This window comes from Notolabrus celidotus, chromosome 15 (genome assembly GCF_009762535.1).
Source record: "Notolabrus celidotus isolate fNotCel1 chromosome 15, fNotCel1.pri, whole genome shotgun sequence".
Taxonomy (NCBI): domain Eukaryota; kingdom Metazoa; phylum Chordata; class Actinopteri; order Labriformes; family Labridae; genus Notolabrus; species Notolabrus celidotus.
The window spans coordinates 32,349,657-32,370,951 of record NC_048286.1 but is presented as its reverse complement, the minus strand read 5'-3'; the positions used below and the strand labels follow the sequence as shown (position 1 = coordinate 32,370,951).

The 21,295-nt window shown below is 39.8% G+C and overlaps 1 protein-coding gene across 1 annotated transcript in view; it reads right to left on the bottom strand.

Moving 5' to 3' along the window:
• LOC117826901 (disks large-associated protein 1-like) overlaps positions 1-21,295 on the bottom strand; it is a 126,930-nt gene that overhangs the window by 34,679 nt on the left and 70,956 nt on the right. The window contains exons 4-6 of the mRNA XM_034703319.1: positions 10,004-10,218; positions 5,180-5,375; positions 937-1,219 (exon numbers count right to left, since the gene is read on the bottom strand). Coding sequence (XP_034559210.1) covers positions 937-1,219; positions 5,180-5,375; positions 10,004-10,218 — 694 coding nt within the window. The remainder of the gene's footprint in view (positions 1-936; positions 1,220-5,179; positions 5,376-10,003; positions 10,219-21,295) is intronic.

Below are 21,295 nucleotides of genomic sequence, written 5' to 3'. Positions count from 1 at the left end.
ATGTCTCCTTTTCTTATCTCGTCATTTCCTTCTTTCATTCCTTCGCCATTTATTCTCCTCTTTTTCTTTCTTCTGGTCTCCCTCTCTTCTCTCTTTTCTTAGACCTTTCTGGAGTCCCTGAGCTCCCTTGTCTCGTGGGTTCCTCTGGATCTCTGCCGTAGATTCCTTTTTTGGGTCTGTCATTCATTCTTTCTTTTCTTCTTTTTTTCTTTCTTTCTTTCTTTCTTTCTTTCTTTCTTTCTTTATTCCCTTTTCCTTTTTATTCCTTCTTTGTAACATTCCTTTTTCCTTTCTTTCTTCTCTCTTTTTCTTTCCATGTTTCTTCATCCTTTATGTCTCCTTTTCTTATCCCGTCCTTTCCTTCAGTCATTCCTTCACCATTTATTCTCCTCTTTTTCTTTCTTCTGGTCTCCCTCTCTTCTCTCTTTTCTTAGACCTTTCTGGAGTCCCTGAGCTCCCTTGTCTCGTAGGTTCCTCTGGATCTCTGCTGCTGTGGATGTGCCAGACTCCAGCTGCTACAACTACTACTATCTATCTCCCCACTATCATCTCTCTCTCTCTTCATCTCCCTCTATCCCTCTCTCCAACACGGTCTCAGCAGATGTGTGTCTAACATGAGTCTGGTCCTGCTGGAGGTTTCTGCCTGTTAAAGGAAGTTTGTCCTTGCCACTGTAACTTGCTAAATGCTGCAAAGTGCTCTGCTCATGGTGGATTAAGATGAGATCGGACTGAGTCCTGTCTGTAAGATGGGACTGTTTCTTATCCGGTCTTGATGTTGGGTCTTTGTTAATAATAGAACATAGAGTACGGTCTAGATCTGCTCTGTTTGGAAAGAGTCTGAGGATAACATTTGTTGTGATTTGGTTCTTTATAAATAAAGATTGATCGATTGATTGGTTAAGACTGAACACCCGTCCCCGCCTTGCGGAGCCTCACCTGTGCTGCTCTGGATGGTTCTCACGGTGGTAGCAGTTGTGCGCGGCGGGGAGGACGGCAGCAGGAGCAGCGGCCTCCCTCCCTCCCCTTCCTCGTCTCCAGAACAGCCCTGATCGATCGCCCTCACGTAGCTGTGGCTCCGCATCCGGAAGCATCCAGGCATGGGCAGGGTGTCCATGGTGTCCAGGCTGTCCATGGCGGCCTCCATGGCCTGGGCCTGCAACGCGCTGTAGACCTGCTCACAGACCTGCTCTATCTGCCCGTTCACCTCCAGCTCACTAAGCTGGAAGGGGGACAGGTGAGGAGATCAGAGATGAGAGGACAGAGAGAGAGAGAGAGAGGGAACAATGAGGAGGACGGATGGGGGAAATGTTGCAAGAAATATCCATGTACTCTCTGTTATCGATTCAGTGTTTGATACTTCCTGTTGAGTACTAGAAAAGGGTTGCTGCTTTATGTTGATCTTAGCTGGGTGTGCCAAAATGGCCAAATCATGTTGCTTTGTTGAGGAATGAGGTCAATGCAAGCGCCTGAAGCAACCACTTTGGTCAAAACCAAATCAATACCTGTCGACCTCTGTAAAAATACTAAACCTGCAGAAATAAACATGTTTAATAATCATTATTTATTGACAACTACATGGTCTCTGCATTTCATAAAATCAAATCCCTTTTTAAAATGTACTCAGATTATCTCAAACATAAAAAAGATATAAAAGATCTCAACAGCAGACTTCAGATCCTGTCAGAGGGATTTTTAAGGTGGTTTATGGTCAGCTCCATGCAGAGAGGGACATTTAAACAGTTCATCAGAGGAGTTAATGATGCGTTTGGATCTGTTAACGGTAAGAGCCAGGTTCAGGATGGGTAAGGAGGTTCAAGGTGAGGTCAAGGTGGGTTAAGGTAATGAAGGCAGGCTGGGTACAGCTGTGGTTCATGTGCTGTAGATGAAGCTCTAACAGTAAGTGAGGAGGAGTGAGGAGTACAACTCATGATAGCTACAGTTAAAGAGCCTTTAAAGAGGAAGTTCAGGATTTTTAATTTGAACATAATCTGGAGTCTGAATGATTGAAGGAACAGAGACTTTGAACACTGCTGCAGTTTGATTTAAGCCGGCAGCCATGATATATAGCATCATACAAGAAGTACTTTACCCTTAACATGTAGCCACTTTAATCATTTTGTTCTTCTTTGTATGTTTTTTATTGTTTTAGACTGGAAGCTCATCTCTGCCAGTTTAAAAAATAAAGAGGGAGATTTTCCCAGATGAAAATACATTCTAAATGTTAACTATCAGTGAGTCAAAATTTTTAAATAAGAAGTCATAAAAAGTCTTATTTATGAGGAAAAAAGGTCAAAAATATGGAATTGAAGTTTAAACTTTTCCCTCATAATTAAGACTTAAAATTATTATCTTTTCATCTGAGCCAAGTCTCCCTCTTTTTTATTAACATGACAGAAATGGGCTTCTGAAGTTTGACACATTGTACCAAATAAAAGCTGACATTTAAAATAAATATCCTATAAAATCTATCTTTTTGAAAAGTTTCCTTGTTTTGTCATGTACCTCCAAATATGTCAAATTAAGAGCAGGGTTCAGAAATACTGGAGTTCCTCTTTACTAACTGCTGCAGTGAGGCTGCTGAAGGGACGACTTTATTCCACAGTACCCAAAAAATGCACCAACACATAGTTTGATTTGTAAGAGCTCACCACTTCAGATGATACTGAAACACATAAGGGTCGAGGATGAGTAAGATTAATTTGAGGGGAATCGATTTTTTCTTCATAATGAACATTGAGGAAAAAAGTTGAAATGTTGAGAGTAAAGTTGAAATACTATTTTGTGAATAAAGTCAGAATGTCAAAAATTCAGGGGTGCTGGTGGCCTAGTGGTCTAAGCGCCCCACATACAGAGGCTACAGTCCTCGTCGCAGGAGTCGCCGGTTCAATTCCCGGCCGGTCGACCATTTCCTGCATGTCTTCCCCCGCTCACTGCTCCCCACATTTCCTGTCTCTCTTCAGCTGTCCTACCAAATAAAGGCAAAAAGGCCAAAAAATATAACTTTAAAGAAGAAAAAAAAAAAAAAATTGAAGAATAAAGTTGATGTTTGCTCAGTGGAGATGTCACACTTCTGCATCAAACTGTGTATTGGGTCAAAACAATCCCTCACTGACTCTAACACTTCTTCACCTTGCTCTCTGTGTCGGTTTACTTCTAATTAAAAAGATGAGACGTTAACAAAACACATGATAAGCATGTGGAATTGCAACATCTCCTCTGCAAAACCTGTCATCTAAAGCCCTGTTTCTACCAAGCATTGCATTAACATAGACCAGGGGTGTCAAACATGCGGCCTGTGGGCCAAAACCGGCCCGCCAAAGGTTCAAATCCGGCCCGCTGAACCACTTTGCAAAGTGAAGAAATTACAGAGAACACATTAACTGGAATTTTTCAATGAAAGTAACTACTATTTCAGATTTGTCCTCTGGGGGGGTCACATTAAAGTGAGAAGATAGATTACTTGCTATTTGCAAAATTCAGTTGAGATCAGGCGGCAACCTCTGGTCTATAAAATATGAGTCCAATGTGGAAGTGCTAAAAACTGCAGTTCATTGAGGATCCGCTTGAGGCTGGCTCAAGACGATCTTTACAGTAGAAATAAACATGTTTACAGCCTGGTACAAAAGACCAGTGTAGTCTGGGTAGCTGATTTCTCTATCGGCACACACTGTAGGGGTTGAGTTTTTTTCTAATGCAGCAATTTGGAAGATATTGAGATTATGAGTCCTCCAATGAGAGGCACAGCTGACTTGACTGACAGGCGGGAACACTGTAGTTGTTGGCTAGTCAGCCAGCCTCTTTACATCACGATAGCTCAACAGCAGTCGAGCAGCATATTGTATACAGTCTATGGTGCTGACTGAGTGAACCAGAAGCTGAAAATCTTTTTTTTTTTTCAGGACTTTTTTTCTCAAAGTGATAAAATAAATGACTTGCTGTTTGCATAATCCGATTGAGATTCATAAAGATTTTTTTGGGCACTATAAGATGATCCACTAACTACTAACACTAGCACTACACCGCTGCCTACAACACTGTCCAGCAAGCAAACTGTTCATGCTGGAACTGAGGAGTCCAAAATAGTCAACTTTACCTTCTTCATTATTATAATCTATCTGTTCTTTTGCAGTAAACATTAAATTCGGTGTCAGGTGAATGGATAACTTGTGTGTTTGGTGTGTTCGCAGCAGGTCTCAGTGCTTAAAGAGCAAAAGCCCACTGTGAGACTCATCATGGCAGAAAAGACCATACAAACATATTATGTTATGATTTTGCTGGACCGGCCCACTTCAGATCAATTTGGGCTGTGTGTGGCCCCTGAACTGAAATGAGTTTGACACCCCTGACATAGACTGTATAAAACAATGGACAACAACACGACCCTGAGTAAAGCCAAAACTGATAGAGCGCCCCCTGGTGACTGGCTGTAGTCTCAAACTTAAAGCACACCTCTTCCTTTATAACAAAGGGTCAAACTGCAAAGTCACACGTCAGTTCTCAAACATGTTTGTGTCAGATTAGTCAGTTCATGTCGTGCTGATTTAAGTATTCATGTTAGGAGAAGTGTTTTAATTTGTTATTAGCTGTTAAAAAGTGTCGTGATTGACAGCTCTGTTAAGAAACACAGGACAGCTGTGACGTTCTTTCTCTGGCCATGAGAGCCTGTTTCTAGTCAACACAAGGATTAGCTCTGCTGTAGATTGGACTGAGATCTTTGTGATTTATCAGTATGTTAAAAGTGTGTTTAGGAAAAGGTGTGACTTTACTTCTTGAAATGAAACTGCTGGAAAAGCTAGTTTGGAAATGTTGTGAGCTTAGCTTCTCTGCAATATGCTTTTTTATTCATTATGGAGAAACTTCACTCTGAAGTCAGCGCTGACATCATGGTATCTCTATTAGGACCACTCTGAGTAATGTCATTACTTGGCCTCATACAGGATAAAGAGAAAAACATTAAATCACCAAACATATTTGTAACTTTCCTTATGTGACCCTCTAAGTCTTTAAGTTTGTAGCCCCTCCCCCCTACCTTCCAAATCTCACTCATAGACTGCCAACAGACAGAAAAGCTAGCTCGTGCTCGGCTGTTGAAAAGTTGTGAGCCACAGTGTTGAGACTTGCACTGACTTTTGAGTGGAGGCATACTGTGAATATAAAGGCAGCAGTGCTGGCAACCAACCTGACTGATGGTGCTCATGGCCCGCATGTAGCTTTCATTGCGTGAGCGGTATTGGGGTGAGGACAGCAGCGATTTGGGGTCGAGGAGGGTTTTGGGGTCCAGGGTATCCAGGCTTCTATTGATTGAAACCTCACTCACCGCACGGAGGTAGCTGTGGCTCCTGATCTGAAGCTTGGGGGAGTGCTCCGTGGAAATCCTGAGGGAGAGAAGAGACAGAGGTGTTACGAACGAGTTCAACTCTGAGCATGGAGGATGCTTTTCAGACAGCGGCCAACGTTCATGTTACATGAATCACCACACATGGTAGGGATGTAAGGATATATGACAAGACTGTAAAGAATCAATACAAATAAAGATGGATTAAAATCGATCAGCTGACTGCTCACAGCGGAGACGTTCAGCTGGGGGCTGCAGCTGAGTGACAGGTCTCCACGAGCGCTTTTTTTCCTCCATCGCCATCAGACTGGTTCAGTCCCGGCTGACACCTGACCGCGTTTAAATGTTTATTTTTCTCAATAAGAACGAGAAAACTGGACACTGAGTCCAGAATCTGATCCTGTTCAGTTGTCCTGTTGCAGTAAATCCACATGTTGTAGTCTGAGTCTTCACTCTATGACCATGCGTCCTCAGAGATTATTTATAAGCCTGCTCCTCACGTTGATATTCAGCGTGTTTAACATGTTGAACACCTCAATATGATCCATAGCTCCCTAGTCTTGTGGTTTGACCAAATCACTCTAAAGGAAAGGAACTCTTTAAACCAGATAGTTAAATGGTCAAGCAAGTTGATTGGTGTGCCACAGGCATCCACAGTTTCCCTGTACACTAACCAGTTACAGCGGATAGCCACCTCTATTTTAAATAATGCCTCACACCCTCTGCACAGTGATTTCCAGCTTCTTCACTCTGGACGACAGTTTTTAGTCCCAAGGTGCAGGACACAGCGTCATAAGAAAAGCTTTGTTCCTGCTGCTATCACTGAGCTGAACAAGCAATATCTTTTAATTTCCCACACAGTCAGCCTCCAATCTTATGACTTGAGCCCAGATTGTCTTATTTATTCATGTGATTCCATTGTTTTTATTGGTTGACTGTTTTCTGATATGCTTTTTAAATGGAACCTTTAGCACTTTTATCATTTTATCATGTCTATTCATTTTACCATTTTTAGTGTTAGATTAGTTTTTAGGATATTTTTTGTATGTTTTGCACATTAAGTAGATTGTTCTGTCTGAAGTCTATCTTGTAATTTTGTATCGACCTAACATCTCACTGGCTGCAAAACAAGTTTACCTACGAGTACAAATAAAGTAACCTGAACCTGATAGCTGTTTAATACCGTCAGTAATATACATTGTGTTGTGAAGGAGATTTGATTTAGGGGGAAAAAACGCATTTGTCATTATTCTTTACGTGGAAAACGTTTTTTTTAATGATTAAATGATAATTGATCGTTAACATTTCCAAAGATCGATCACGGGAAATATTGGAAATTTACATCCCTAATTTATTTATTTTTTTGAATACTTTATTTTGCTTTTCAGATTTAAACACAAACAGAAAATAGAATTGTACAAAGGACAGAGAAGAATAGAAGGAAGCCTACTGTATGAGAGGAGCTAATATTAGATGATAAATACAGACAGTAGGTAGTTCTAAAATAATGATAAAAAATATAAAAACAAAACAAAATAATAATTAATTAAAAAAAAAAATACAAAAAAAGATGAGACATTTTTTGTGTACATCCCTAATTTAAATAGATTGACCTTATTTGTTTGAATATTTAACACTTTTATTTGGGAATTGTTCACTTTCCATTTCTCTATAATTGATCTGAAATTTTCCAACAAAGTATTTTTGTACAGGGATTTTAGTTTTTTTACAAGTTGCAGAAAAAAAGTGTGCATTGGTTTTATTTGAGTTACAACACCTTAAAAATGAAAACGGATGACTTTGTTTACAAAGAAATATATTCCAACTGTCCATATCTGAGAACTGAAATAAAATAATAGTTATTCAAATTTTGAGTTCAATCCAGTTTTCTTGAAAATCGTTAGAGAATCGAATCGTGGGTTGAGTGTATCCTTACACCCCTGATGCTTGGTGGTCCAATCAGCCTGCTGCTTGTTTCATTCAACCTGCAAATAATGATTGCATCAAGCGTTTTCACTGAGCAAGTTTATGAATGTGGCTTTCAGGATTCTTTAAACAAGCAAGCTGTTTTCTTCCAACAACATAAGATTCAAACCTGCAAAGACTCTACAAAATGATAGTGTCATCAAACACTTTTTACATTTATTGAGAGGAGACAGTGGATAGAGAAGGAGTGAGGAATAATGTGCAGTAAAGGAATGCTGCACCCTCATGTGGATTTTAATCAATGTATCTGTCATCCCTAAGATGTGGAACTTCTATAAGAGAGCCCTAAAAACCACCTCTAGGACTGATTGACTCCAGAATGAGGTAAATTAAAAACACCTGACATCGACTGTAATAATCTAGAGATTAGAAACGCACTCTGTAAATCGAGTCTATCAAAGAAAGGAAGACCTGCTCTAATCAACTGTCCATCTAAAGCTATACGCGTTCTCATAAACCACAACGGCAGCCGCTCCATTCATGAGGAGACGAGCAGAGGGTATGTGTGTGAGCATGGCGCTGTAGGAAGAGAAAGAAGAGACAGTGAAAAAGCAGAGCAGCAGTCTGACTCCCTCTGAGACTCTCTGTAATTACTCTCTTCCTATTTCGAGGCCTGTGAAAGCTTAATTATACAAAGCTGATATTTCTGGCTTCCTGCTGTCGATCAGACTGTAGATTACACCTCTCCCAGGGACAGTCTCAGCATGCCCACCTTTAGCAGCCATATCAGGACTTCCTCCACACAATGTTACTTAAAGATATTTATTTATAATCTTCCTACAGTTTAACATTTAAACAAAGTATTTGATGATTTGAAACATGTTGGGATGGTAACGGTGGGAAACTTCAGTCCGCCTTATGAGTGTGATGTGAGGGCAAACACTGTTTGCTCCTTCTCTTTGTAACCACTCTACAGTGAGGTTCATTATAATAACACTGTCAACAAAACTATCATAATCATAATAATAACACTTTAAAAATCACTGCAGAGCTCTGTGAAGTATTCTGAGAGGAAAACTCAGTCATGTGTTCGTCAGGTTATGTGTTCCTGTTTATGTATTTGTTGTTTTTACAGTCGTCCAACAAACATCACCCTCAGGACAATGGTCTGAAGAGGTTTTAACTTATCATTAATACAACTTCTTATTTTTCCTTTGACTTACATTTCTTTTAATTGTTTCATCTTTTTTCAATCTTTTTAGGTTGGTTTCTCATTGAAGTTTGTTTTTTATTTTGTTTAAATAATTGGTCTTACTTAAGTTTTTATTTGTTTAAGTTACATGATGTTTTTTTTTTTAAATTCTGAATTAATTATTCAGAATTAAATAATTCGGAATTAAAGTATTCTCCTTCGCGTTTAAATGGAAATAGTAACTCCAAATTGAGGTTTACACGGAAAACACATTTAATCGTCTTTATTCAATTCCGCTTAAAGGTGACATATTATGCTCTTTTTCATCAAAATATGTTGGTCTAAGAGGGTCCCCAAAACATGTCTTTAAATCAGATTTTGGTCTTCCTGTAAACCCCTCTTCTTCAGCCCTGCTCAGAACAGGCTGTTTTCTGTGTCTGTGCCTTTAAATGAGAATGAGCTCTCTGACCACGCCCCCTCAGGAAGTGGGTGTGGCCTCGGCTGTCCAGCACGTTGATCTAATGTTTACATGTTGGCTGCTCACAGACCCGCGTTACTTCAACCCTCTGAATCTGATCCAGAATCTGATCCTGACGGAGAGGCTCCTGCAGCAGGACCTTTCTGAAGGATTGGTCATAGATTTAGTGTTTCTTGTTGTTTTATTTGTCAGTATGTCGACGTGTGTCTTGGTACACAGCTACGAACATGTAGCTATGTGGCTATGCTAACTAGCGCTAGCACTTTTTTCAATGAAAACTAAAAATCATCCACTAGATCTTCAAATCTGCAGACGTGGGGAGTAAAACCGACCTTTTTGTTTATTAAGACAGCCTACAACTAGCATGCCGCCCTCCTACGCTCCTTGTTAGCACACATGTGTGCAGGGAATGCAGTCTATGGGCTGAACAAGCTCCGAGCTCTGACTTCCTGTTACAGACCGGATGGCGTTGTGACGTATGAAAAACACTGAAAACTGAAACGGCTGGTTTCAGCACACATTTACAGAAAGCTGGAGAAATCAGAACAGGGGCAGAATGGACTCTTTTCATTCTCAGGGGGTTTGTAGACAGGGACACATATTTCAGGTAGAGAACCATTAAAAAGTGGATTTTGCATGATATGTCACCTTTAAGACCGGGGGTTGCTGCTTGGTACGGGTCTTTCTTTATGTCATCAAGGACTATGTGGTGATGCAAAATACAATAGCTATTTCTAAATAAAAAATTGATGGCTGCTCTTGCTTAAATTTTATTTTGGATCCATTTACAAACAGGATGAAGGAAATGAAGTGTCAGACTGACATGCACCTGCTTGTTTTCTCACAGTTTGCAGAACATCAGGACCAAACCAACAATCAAACATCCTCATGTGTGAGACTCAGGGTTTTGTTTTCTGCTGCAAACAGACTCATGGTTGAAGTTTAGTTTTTATACAAGGCTGAATTAAACAACATCATGCATGAGAAGCTTTAGAGGTGGAAACAGAGGGTCAGAGAGAATGGGACCATGACATGAGTTTCCAGTGAAGAAGGTGAAATGATGGGAGCTTACTGTAGAGTTGTCATCTCCGTCAGTGATGGCTGTGTGGCTTTCAGGTAGCTGGCCCGGCGTGCCTGAACCTTCGGCGAGGGTTTGGGACTCCCGTCAGAGTCTCCGCTGTCGTCCTCCGCCATGGCTTTGACGTAGCTGCCGCTCCTCATCCTCCGACAGGGGATGTCGTCCTCCTTCCCCAGAGGAGAGAAGCCGCTCCACTCATCCTGAGGTACCTGATGACCCACCGAAGAGGACAGAGGAACATTGTCAGGAGGATCCACCGCCCTGCTGCTCTCTGAGTCCCAGCCACCAAACTGGCTCACCAATCCATTCAGATGGGACATTAAACCATCAAACACCGAGCTGACATGCAGAGCAACGATTATCAGCACACAGAGGAAACACTCATCATCCAGACCACAAACTAGAACACTTGGCTTATTTCTCTCACACACATGCATTCATGCACACGGCTCACACTGCAGCGTAATTAGTTTCTCTCTGGCTAATTCATACATCTGCTTTTCAGGAGTCAGCTTAGTTCACTGACACAAAACTGTGTCATTACTTACACAGGGAAGTGAGCGCATGTACGTGTCTGCACCGGTCTGACCTGAGGCTTTGCTTGTTAAGTGTGAAAGGTCTTGATGGATGGAGGAAGGTTTGATTTACAGAACAAAGACAAGTCAAGAGAAGACGAGAACAAAACGATTGGAGGCAAAGAGTTAGATCAAGGGTTCAAATTCAAAGAAGTGATTTAGAGGGTCGCTCTACAAAAATCACAGAAGCTGGGTTATCTAATCAGATGTTTTATGGTTTAGTGAATCATCTACCAGTCAGGGTCCAGGAGGTAGACACCCTCTCTACTTTTAAGAGTAGGCTTCAAACTTTCCTTTTTGATAAAGCTTATAGTTAGAGCTGGATCAGGCTTGGACCAGCTCTTAGTTATGCTGCTATAGGCTTAGACTGACACACTGGGATCCTGTCTTTCCCTCTCTCTCCTCTCTCCACCTGTCTCTCACTTTAACTCTTCCTGTCCCATTAAAGTTACTAACCATAGACCTTTCTGGAGTCCATGAGCTCCCTTGTCTCGTAGGTTCCTCTAGATCTCTGCTGTAGATTCCTTTCATCCTTTCTTTTCTTCTTTCCTTTCATTGCTTCGTTTTCTTTCTTTCTTTCTTTCTTTTGCTCTTTCATTCTTTCCCTTTTCATTTCATTCCATTCTTCTTTCTCTTTCTTCCTTACTTTCTGTCATTCTTTCTTTTCTTTCTTCCTTTTTTTCTTTCATTCCTTTGTTTTTTTTTCTGTCTGTCTGTCTGACTGTTTGTCTGTCTGTCTGTCTGTCTGTCTGTCTGTCTGTCTGTCTTTCTTTCTTTCTTTCTTTCTTTCTTTCTTTCTTTCTTTCTTTCTTTCTTTCTTTCTTTCTTTCTTTCTTTCTTTCTTTCTCTGTCTCCCTTTCTTATCCTGTCCTTTCCCTCTGTCATTTATTCTCTTCTTCTTCTTTCTTCTGGTCTCCCTCTCTTTTCTCTTTTCTTAGACCTTTCTGGAGTCCCTGAGCTTCCGTCTCATCACTATCATCTCTCTCTCTCTCTCTCTCTCTCTCTCTCTCTCTCTCTCTCTCTCTCTCTCTCTCTCTCTCTCTCTCTCTCTCTCTCTCTCTCTCTCTCTCTCTTTCTCTCTCTCTCTCTTCATCTCCCTCTATCCCTCTCTCCAACACGGTAGGTCTCAGCAGATGTGTGTCTAACATGAGTCTGGTCCTGCTGGAGGTTTCTGCCTGTTAAAGGAAGTTTGTCCTTGCCACTGTAACTTGCTAAATGCTGCAAAGTGCTCTGCTCATGGTGGATTAAGATGAGATCAGACTGAGTCCTGTCTGTGAGATGGGACTGGATCTGATCCGGTCTTGATGTTGGGTCTTTGTTAATAATAGAACATAGAGTACGGTCTAGACCTGCTCTGTTTGGAAAGCAGATAACATTTGTTGTGATTTGGCGCTTTGTAAATAAAGATTGATTGATTGATTTTTTTGTGATAAGGGTATAACACATTAGACAACAGCTGATGTTCTCTTTTAGTCTTATCCTGACACTAAAGGGGGGCAGGGAAGTCTCCATTAGGTCTCCATGTAGTGTGAACATTTCTGTCTCGTTCATTTGCACATAAAACAGGTGTGTCATGATCGTAGTCTCTGGAGACACATGTGAGGACGCACGTTATTTCCAGGTGTGAACTCCTGCACTTAGATGTGTCTGTTTGTGATTGGCTCATCCAGGACGCATGTTAATAACAGGGGCAGAAAAACACGAGACGCTCACTGCCACACATGCAGGTATTTTAGAGTCGCCTTTAAATCAAACCTGCATGTTTTGAAGGTTGGAGGAACACAGAGGCAGTGTACCTTGTAGAACAACAACCCTCCTACTGTGAGAAACGAGCGCTAATCACTGTGGCACCCTGTATTTAAATTAATCATGTATTAATGCTGGTGCTGTGGACACACCTGTGTGCACACTCAGCCTTCTGAGGACAGAAATAGAATCACTTCCGTCCTCTGTAAGTTATACCTGTAATTTATGTTGTACTTGGCCTGTGTTGTGATCTCCTTTTCTAAAGGGCAGCACATAAAACAGCTTTGTAGATCTACTCAGACAGGTTTGATCCCTGCATGTTTGAGGTTATCTGTTAAATGGTGATTTTTTTTCTATGTTATTTTTTTATTCAACCTTTATTTAACCAGGAGATAAAAACTCATTGAGACTAACCCTCCTGTTATGTTCGTTTCTCTGGAACAGCAATAATGTTCCTGGGTCAGTTTGACCCGGGGCATTTTCAAGTATCCAAAAGTGTCAGAACCCCAAAAAATCCCAACACACATTTTTTTAAAATCAAATTTTTAACTCCATTACTAACCATTTAAATCAAGATTTAGTCCATTGGTGTTCTTTAACTCTCACAGATCATGCTTCAATGAGGATAACTCATTTTACATTAAAATGAATGTTAAAACTTTTTTTAATGTACATTGAAAAGCCCTAAATATAAATACAACAGTTTTACATGACATAGATTTTTGTTTACTTTATTTTAAATTTTGAATTTAATTTTTCACCTCTTCTGTCACATGCTGACCAGATTTTTAGGGTGCATTTAGCTGGTTTGGAAGGTATACATTGCCTAAAATAGACCTTTAAAGGGTCAATTTCACCCGCAACATAACAGGAGGGTTAAGAACCTCTTTTTCAAGAGTGTCCTGGCCAGGATAGGTCCCAGCACAGTTTACAGAGTTTCTGATGGTGAATATATACATATTACAAGACATAGATTAGAATTACAGACTCTAACAGTCATCTGTGCCCTAAACCACTTCATTCAGTCTGTAGTTTTAGGACCAAAATGGTCAAAACTTGGCTTCAGTGAGGCATGAAAGCTTCTTTATTAGGTTAAAATATACACTATGAGTCAAAAGTTTGGACACACCTTCTCATTCAAGGGTTGTTACTTATTTTAATTATTTTCCACATTGTAGATTAATACTGAAGACATCAAAACTATGAAATAATATGGTTTTACCATAATCTGGATTACAACAGTAGTCAAATAGGGCTCTCCATTGTGTACTAACTAGGGGTGTAACGATTCATCTACTAGACCAATGAATCGATTTATATTCCTATGATCCGTCTCGGCAAGTTGGCCTTCCAGACGACATATATCGATCTAACATCGTTTTAAAATGTAATAAATCAGTTGTATCGATACGAGGAAATAACACATTGGATTTAATCACGGCAGACTTTATGTGGATGTGTTTTTTTTACACTTTTAATGATAAAGACATTAAACGTTACTCAATTCAGGCTACCTGTCTGTGAAATCATCGCCATAAGTCGCTTGCAGTTTGTAGGATATGTAAAGGTCAAGTAAAGTTACCACAGCAACACCACAAATCTATCCAACCACCTAATAAAGCGCCATGGGATTTCACATAACCCGTCCAGGCACCTCATGCAGCGTTCATCAAGGTAACATCAGCTCTGCAGAAGCCTCAGGCCTCGCCGGCAATTGATTCTTAATTAATTTATACCTGATTCCCTTACAAGAAACAACAGGAATCTAGGACTGTCCAGTATCAAGGGATTCATTTCACAGTCACACTGGTTGAATTTTTGGCTAAAGAGTTACTGAATCGATTTCAACTCACTGAATCGTTTCAGATCGTATCGTTCTAAATGAACCGATATCGTCCTTTAATCCTCTGAACAACACAACTGATGGTCTCAAACACATTAAGAAGGCAAGTCATTCTAAAAATGAACTCTTGACAAGGCTCATGTTCATTAGAAACCATTCCAGGAGACCACTTCATGAAGCAGACTGAGAGAAACCATTCCAGGAGACCACTTCATGAAGCAGACTGAGAGAATACCAAGAGTGTGCAAAGCTGTCATGAAGGAAAAAGGGGGCTACTTTACAGAATCTAAAATATGAAACATATTCTGCTTTTTTTAACACTTTTTGGTGAATTCAATAATTCCATATATGTTCTTTCATGGTTCTGATGTCTTCAGTATTCATCTACAGTGTTTACAATAATTAAAACAAATACAAACCCTTGAAGGAGAAGGTGTTTCCAAACTTTTGACTGTATAAATTGTTGTTTCAGTTTAAATTCAAGGCATCAGGGAAACCACAAGAACAGGAAATCCTGTGCTGTGTTAGATTTTTCATAACAGTCCATCAAAATGAGTCCTGATGTGGTCCAAGTTTCTCTATGACGAAGATCCTCATGAAGTCTAACAGGAACATGCAGTCTCATCAATGCAGCTGATCTGTACCCTCACTGAGAATACCCACGGCGTGTTCAGCCATGATAAAGCCGCCGTAACGTCTGTGAGCGTAGTCTATATATACACTCAATCAACTACAGCTCATTATTTTTAATTAGCCACACCTTTTAGTGCCAGCTGGAGTAATTGCAGAGCTGTGTGTCAAACTTTGGAGCGTTTACCGCCTTCAGACTAGAGGCCAGATTGAGAATTTGACAGACAACAACAGAGACAGAGACTTCTGTGAGTAATTATATATGAATCACTGAGCGAGAGAGAGGAAGAGGAGATGTGTCGGGCTAAATGCACTGTATCTCTGTGTGTTCACATGTGTGTGTGTGTGACGTCAAAGAGACTCAAATGAGCAGTTTGGCTATAAAAAGAGAAAGCGAGGGAAAGGACCAGCTGCAGTAGCATCAGCAGCGCCTCTCACCCACGCACAGGCCTCACTTCCACTGCAGCTCTGAAGCCGCTCTGCTGTAATGGCTGCAGCTCTCTGTGTGCTCCACACGGTGCTTACAGCTGCTGCTGCTGCTCGTCTGATCACACACACCGCTCTCTCTCTCTCTGTGTGTGCGTGTGTGTGCCGCCACTGCTGCTGCTTTAAGGCTGACTGTGACATTCACAGTATGTACAAAAAAAAAAGAAAAAAAAAAGTGTGTTCTGTGTATCTTATATTTAAGGCTGGAGATCGTTTCCGTGGCAACACATGGCTATTTTAAAGGCTTGAAGCAGCAGCTCTGAAAATAACAGGTAGTGTGAGAGTGCAGCCAGCAGCCGTGCTGTTGAGATGCTGGAGATGATCGTTTGCAGATTGAACACATTGCAGCCGAGGGAGCTCTGTGTTCTCTTTACGCTTTGGATGAAGCGGCCTAATCTTTTCTATATGAAGAAGATTAAAAATGTAGTTTCATCTTTTCATGAGAGGCTTTTGAATTTGAATCCCCTCATCTTATTTTAGTCTCATCTCTGTGTTTCAGCTTTTTAAGAAAATCCTGGAACTTTCTGAAAGCACTTCTTACGCCGTTTAGAGATAATCCAACATTATTAATGTGTCACATTTTAACCCTCCTGTTATCCTTGGGGTCAATTGGACCCCATTCAGTGTTTAACATCTCTAAATTAATGACTAACATCATTTTTTTGGCTTCATATTTCATGACTTTTCCTAATTTAATGGGGACAACTTGGAAAACGTCAAATTAAAATGTTGATATGTTTCAATTTCCTGTAAAAACAATTACACATCAGTGTTCCGGGGGGGTCAGTTTGACCCCAGGCTGTTTTAGCTGTATATAACATAAGAAATATCAACATTTTACACACATTTGTTTTGGTTGTTCTGGATGATATATATACATATATTTTTTTAAGTTAAATTTTTGGCCCTTTTACCTTTATTTGATAGGACAGCTGAGGAGCGACAGGAAATGTGGGGAGTAGAGAGCGGGAGAAGACATGCAGGAAATGGTCGACCGGCCGGGAATCGAACCAGCGACCCCTGCGACAAGGACTGTATAGCCTCTGTATGTGGGGTGCTTAGACCGCTAGGCCACCAGCACCCCTATTCTGGATGATATTGAGGTCACTATAAGCAAGGACACTTCCACATGTGACTGCAGGACCTTTAGATTGAGATATAATATTTCCAGCCACCATGTCTCTAAAGACATTCAATGATGAGTCCTGTGTTATACGTGTTGATAACATAGAAACAAGGCAGGGCCGACGAGAGCATGACAAACTCAGAGCAGTTTGATATTCTGTTTTATAATAAAGTCCTTCTGAATGCTTTAAATTGTGTTGCTTCTGAATGCTTGAAATATATTGTATTTAAAGCTCCTGTGAGGAGTTTTTGAGGGGTCATGAAATCGTCTGAAATGAACATTGATGCCTCTTTATGACCTAGAAAAGCAAAACAAGATTGTTTGAAAAGGTATTGATCATTTCTGTTTTGTTATATTAAAGCCTGAAACCTCTGTGAGAGGGTAGGTGTCAGATGAGGTGATTGACAGCACGTCAATAAAAACCCTTTATCTGCACTAAATATTCTTAATGAGTGAAACAGTTGACTGTTAGTTGAACGCAGGAGGAGATAACATAATTAACACATGTACAGGACAAAATAAGCAAGATCACTTAGTCCACAGGGGGGCGCCAAAGTCAACACAAACAGATCCTCACAGGAGCTTTTAAGGGCTATTTAGGTAGTCAACAAAGAAACATAAAGTACCTGACACATAAACCTAGGTAACTATCAGTTTCTGGAGGTTTAAAATGCTGGGGTCAAACAGGAGGGTTAACAAAACACACATCTTTGAGGTGATTGGTTTTGCCCTCTGCCCTCTAAATCATCAAGGTGTGACAGCACCATTACATGTTGTTTTCTACCTCCCAGTAATGTAACGTGCACAGACTGAGAGAGACTCTGAGGACTAAACAAACACTGTGTTAGCACTCTGTCATATTCCTGATGGTTGCACTATTTTGTAATGTCTGTATTTTTATATGAGTCACCCTTCTGCTCGTTGAGACAGGTAGAAGGCAAAGAGAAAGAGCACAGAGTGGATGTGAAAGTCTGAGCCACTAAATGATCTCTCTGTCTCTGCCCACTCAGCTTCATTGCATCCTGAAAATACACAGCACTTCTGGTAATCCCTCCAGGAGCTGGGGTCACAGCAGCCCGAGTTTGGGCCGCTCGTGTATTGACACGGATCGGGGTCGTGGAAGTAACCGTGGGTTATTTTGGTGATATGAACGACGCAGGAATGTTTTAACAGACAGAACTCAAAACAGAGAGAGAACACAACAGTGAGGTCAAGAAGAGACTGAGGTTAATAACCCATCTCTGATATGAACCTGCTTCTCTCTGCAGCTGAGCTTATTAAAGTCCTCCGCAGGACTTACTCAGGTCACTTCACTGCTCACGCCGGAATTTCAATGAATGCTGAACATGTGTAGTGTACAAAGCAAGAAGCTGTCTCACAATCATCTCTACAGACTATAACACAAGGTTATCCTACACTCTCTCTCTCTCTCTCACTCACACTCACACTCACACACACACAGAGAGCGTCAGGTGCTGGGGAGGCAGTTTCAGGTTGCTTTTTCACAGCTCACCTTCAGGAGCATGTATGAGATCTGAAACATTGTAAGTTCAGTTATAGAAAGCCCAAAGTCAGAAGTTCAGCGCTGATTGGAATTTTTCATTTTATGACATGAGATACAAAGATTTAAAATCTTAAAGACGTGATGGACCGGTAGGAATACAGCTGTAGGTGTAGGCAGTAAGAGCTGTGTGCTAGAAGAATATGAGATGTTGTCATTTTCCCAAACTCTGGAGGGAAGTTTAGCTTAAAGACTGGGTTCACTGAGAGCAGACTTAACTTTTTAATCTGGCTTTTAACTTTGAACTATTTATTTTGGGCCCTGGACTGAATTAATACCATCATTACCATTGTTTTAGCATCATTCTTATTTTATTCTATATTATTTATTTGTATTACTTGTATTATTTATGTATTATTTATTTATTTTTTAATTCATGTATTCTTTATTTTATTTCTTTCTTTCTTTTTTTATACGTGTATTCTTTTGTATTATTCATTTTATTTAATAATCCAATCTTATGCATTTGTATTATTTTTAATTCCTGTATTCTTTATTTTTTTATTTATTTGTATTATTTTTTTATTTATGTATTTTTTTTAATATTATTTAATATTATTTCTTTATTTTATTTTATAATCCATTCTTATGTATTAGTAGTATTTTTTATTCATGTATTATTTTTATTTTTAATTTTTTAATTTTATAATATATTATTATTCATTGTTTTAATTTTTAATTCATGTATTCTTTATTTTATTCTTTATTTATTTTTATCTATATATTTTATTTATTTTTATTTTTTCTGTTTATTGTTATTTAACTTTTCTGGTATTTATTTGATCATCTGATGGTTATTTTAATGATTTTATTTTGAAATATTTCACATTAAAATCCCCTCTCTTGTTTTATCCTTGTATCATTTTACCTTTGCTGACATTGTCTGTCTCTCTGTTCTTTCATGAAGCACTTTGTGCCGCATGCTTGAATTTATGAAAGGTTCTATATAAATAAAGACGAGTTGAGTTGAGCTAAACATGCCACTAAAGAGGACTCCTCTATTTGTTTGTCTTGTTAAAGAACAAACAGCACCGTCCACACCATGGACTGTAGTCTCAGTGACGTCCCACACTGAGTTTGAAGCCAAACGATGGCGGTCACCATGATGGAAATGCTGACTCAACCTAACTACAGGTTGACCTAGCAAGAGACAAAGAGGGCTTCAGCCTCCGTGCTAACCGCTGCATCGCTCAGTCATAAGTATGGAAGTATAATTATGTAAAGCTTGTGGCCTTAATCTGCAGTTTTTACAGATTCATTCATAAACACAGGAGGTTTCTGCTTTGTCCACGTGTGTTTATAAAAGCAGCCTCTCTCTTTGCCAAACAGTCTTCTGCACAGACAACAGAATCCGTGTCATTATTATCTGTTGGCCAATAGGCATGTCAGTGCTGGAATTAATGTAAATTAGCCACAGCTGACAGGATCTGCTGCTGGTGATGGTTGTCATTTCAGTTTGATAGTTGCTTTGTCAGCAGCTGCTTGTTGAAGTGCAACACATGACAAACTGTGTCGTCCGTCACAGGATCGTTTTCTGCGAGGGCTGTTGGAGGAGTCAGATCGAGGCATCATTACAGCGGATGACGCTTGATGTCCTTGCTGCTGAACAGAGCTCCAGATTCTCTGCGCTGTGATTGGCTGGGGCAGTGAACGAGGTTAACACAGAACATGATCAAGGAGTCCAGTGTTCACGGTCTAAATAAATCATACAGTCTGCTTTACTGTGATATTTAACTCATATGATGATCCTCTCTTTAGCTTTACCAAGTACTGTGTTTTTCAACCAATCACAGCGCAGTAAGGAAGGACAGGGGAGAACTGTAACTCCTCTGTGAGTAAAATCAAAGCTAATGTAATTTACAGGTCATGTTTGGTCGTAGGGGGACGGAGAGTAGAGTTTAGAAGGTGATGTATCGTCATAGTTATTACTTTTGAAACAATTGTTATTAAAAAATTAAGAGGCTGTAGCTGTGAATCCAGCTGTAATGACTAGGATGTAAAACTTTGAGGCTAATTCAAAGGATCAAGGTACGTTCACTAAAAGTCGTGCTTTTCCCCTGACAGGCTCAGATTGTTATTTTAAATGTTTGACAACTCTTCAGAGAGGACAAGTTTTATGTAAGGGGTCATTTATGGTTAGCAGGTAGTTATGGGAAATAGAATCCCGATAGGGTGAGACAAGACCTTGAAGTGAAGCAGGGGCCCCGCTTATTACCTGGCTACTAACTTGACACGTTGGCCATCGACATGAAAAGGCATTTTCAACCAGAGGAACTTTACCCCTGAACTACGTGCGTTTCGACCGGTGGACCCAGGGTCTAAAATTTAGTTCAGGGGTAGATAATCTCCCCCCTATAAAGCCCCTCCTAGGGGGGGTAGTACTTTTCAAAGGCCCCGGGACTTTCGGAGGCGGGGCCTGTAATGCTGAACGTGTCTGATTGGTAGATTAACCGCAGTGTTTTTATTCCTCCCTCCGTCCACAATAACATCACACACATCTGTGATTCTCTTGATTTCTCTTTCTTTCATTAGTTTTTATTTGTTCTATCTTTTTTATATGTGTGTGTACTTTTCAAAAGAAGAAGCTGTGATTCTCCGGGTCAACTTTTTTGCCAAATTTTTCTTTTCATTTTGTTTTCGCCAAAAAAATGTTTCAAATTTTTTTTTTCAAATGTTTCCAAAAATTTGCCCAAAAAAAATGGAAAAAAAAAAAAAAATGACAAAAGAAAATTTGAAAAAAAAAAAAAAAAAAATTTCAAATTTTTTTTCAAAAAATTTTTTTTTTCAAATTTTCTTTTGTCAATATTTTTTTCAATTATTTCATTTTTTTTTTTTCAAATTTTCTTTTGTCAATTTTTTTTTTTTTCAATTGTTTTTGGGGCAATTTTTTTTTGTCAATTTTTTCCAAAAACCATTCACAGTCATCGTTTTTTCCATCTGTGATTCTCTTGATTTCTCTTTCTTTCATTAGTTTTTATTTGTTCTATCTTTTTTGTATGTGTGTGTACTTTTCAAAAGAAGAAGCTGTGATTCTCTTGATTTAGCAGCTTGTAACAGTAGTCTTCTCTCAGCCACACCGTGAATGCGTCTCTCCTCCCGGTGTTCCGGTTTTAAAAGTGACCCTGTAAACTGGAGACCTTCAGCTGAACGTGTCAGTGTTTGTGGAGTTCACACAGCTGTTGAAACATAGAGGGAGTTCCTGGGAATGCAAACTAGTTTAGTTTTTATTAAGATTTCAAAATATCCTCATCAGATATTTAATGAAGGTCTAAAGACGTTTATGAGGGATGCATCCGGCTGAGAGTCTCCAGTTAACAGG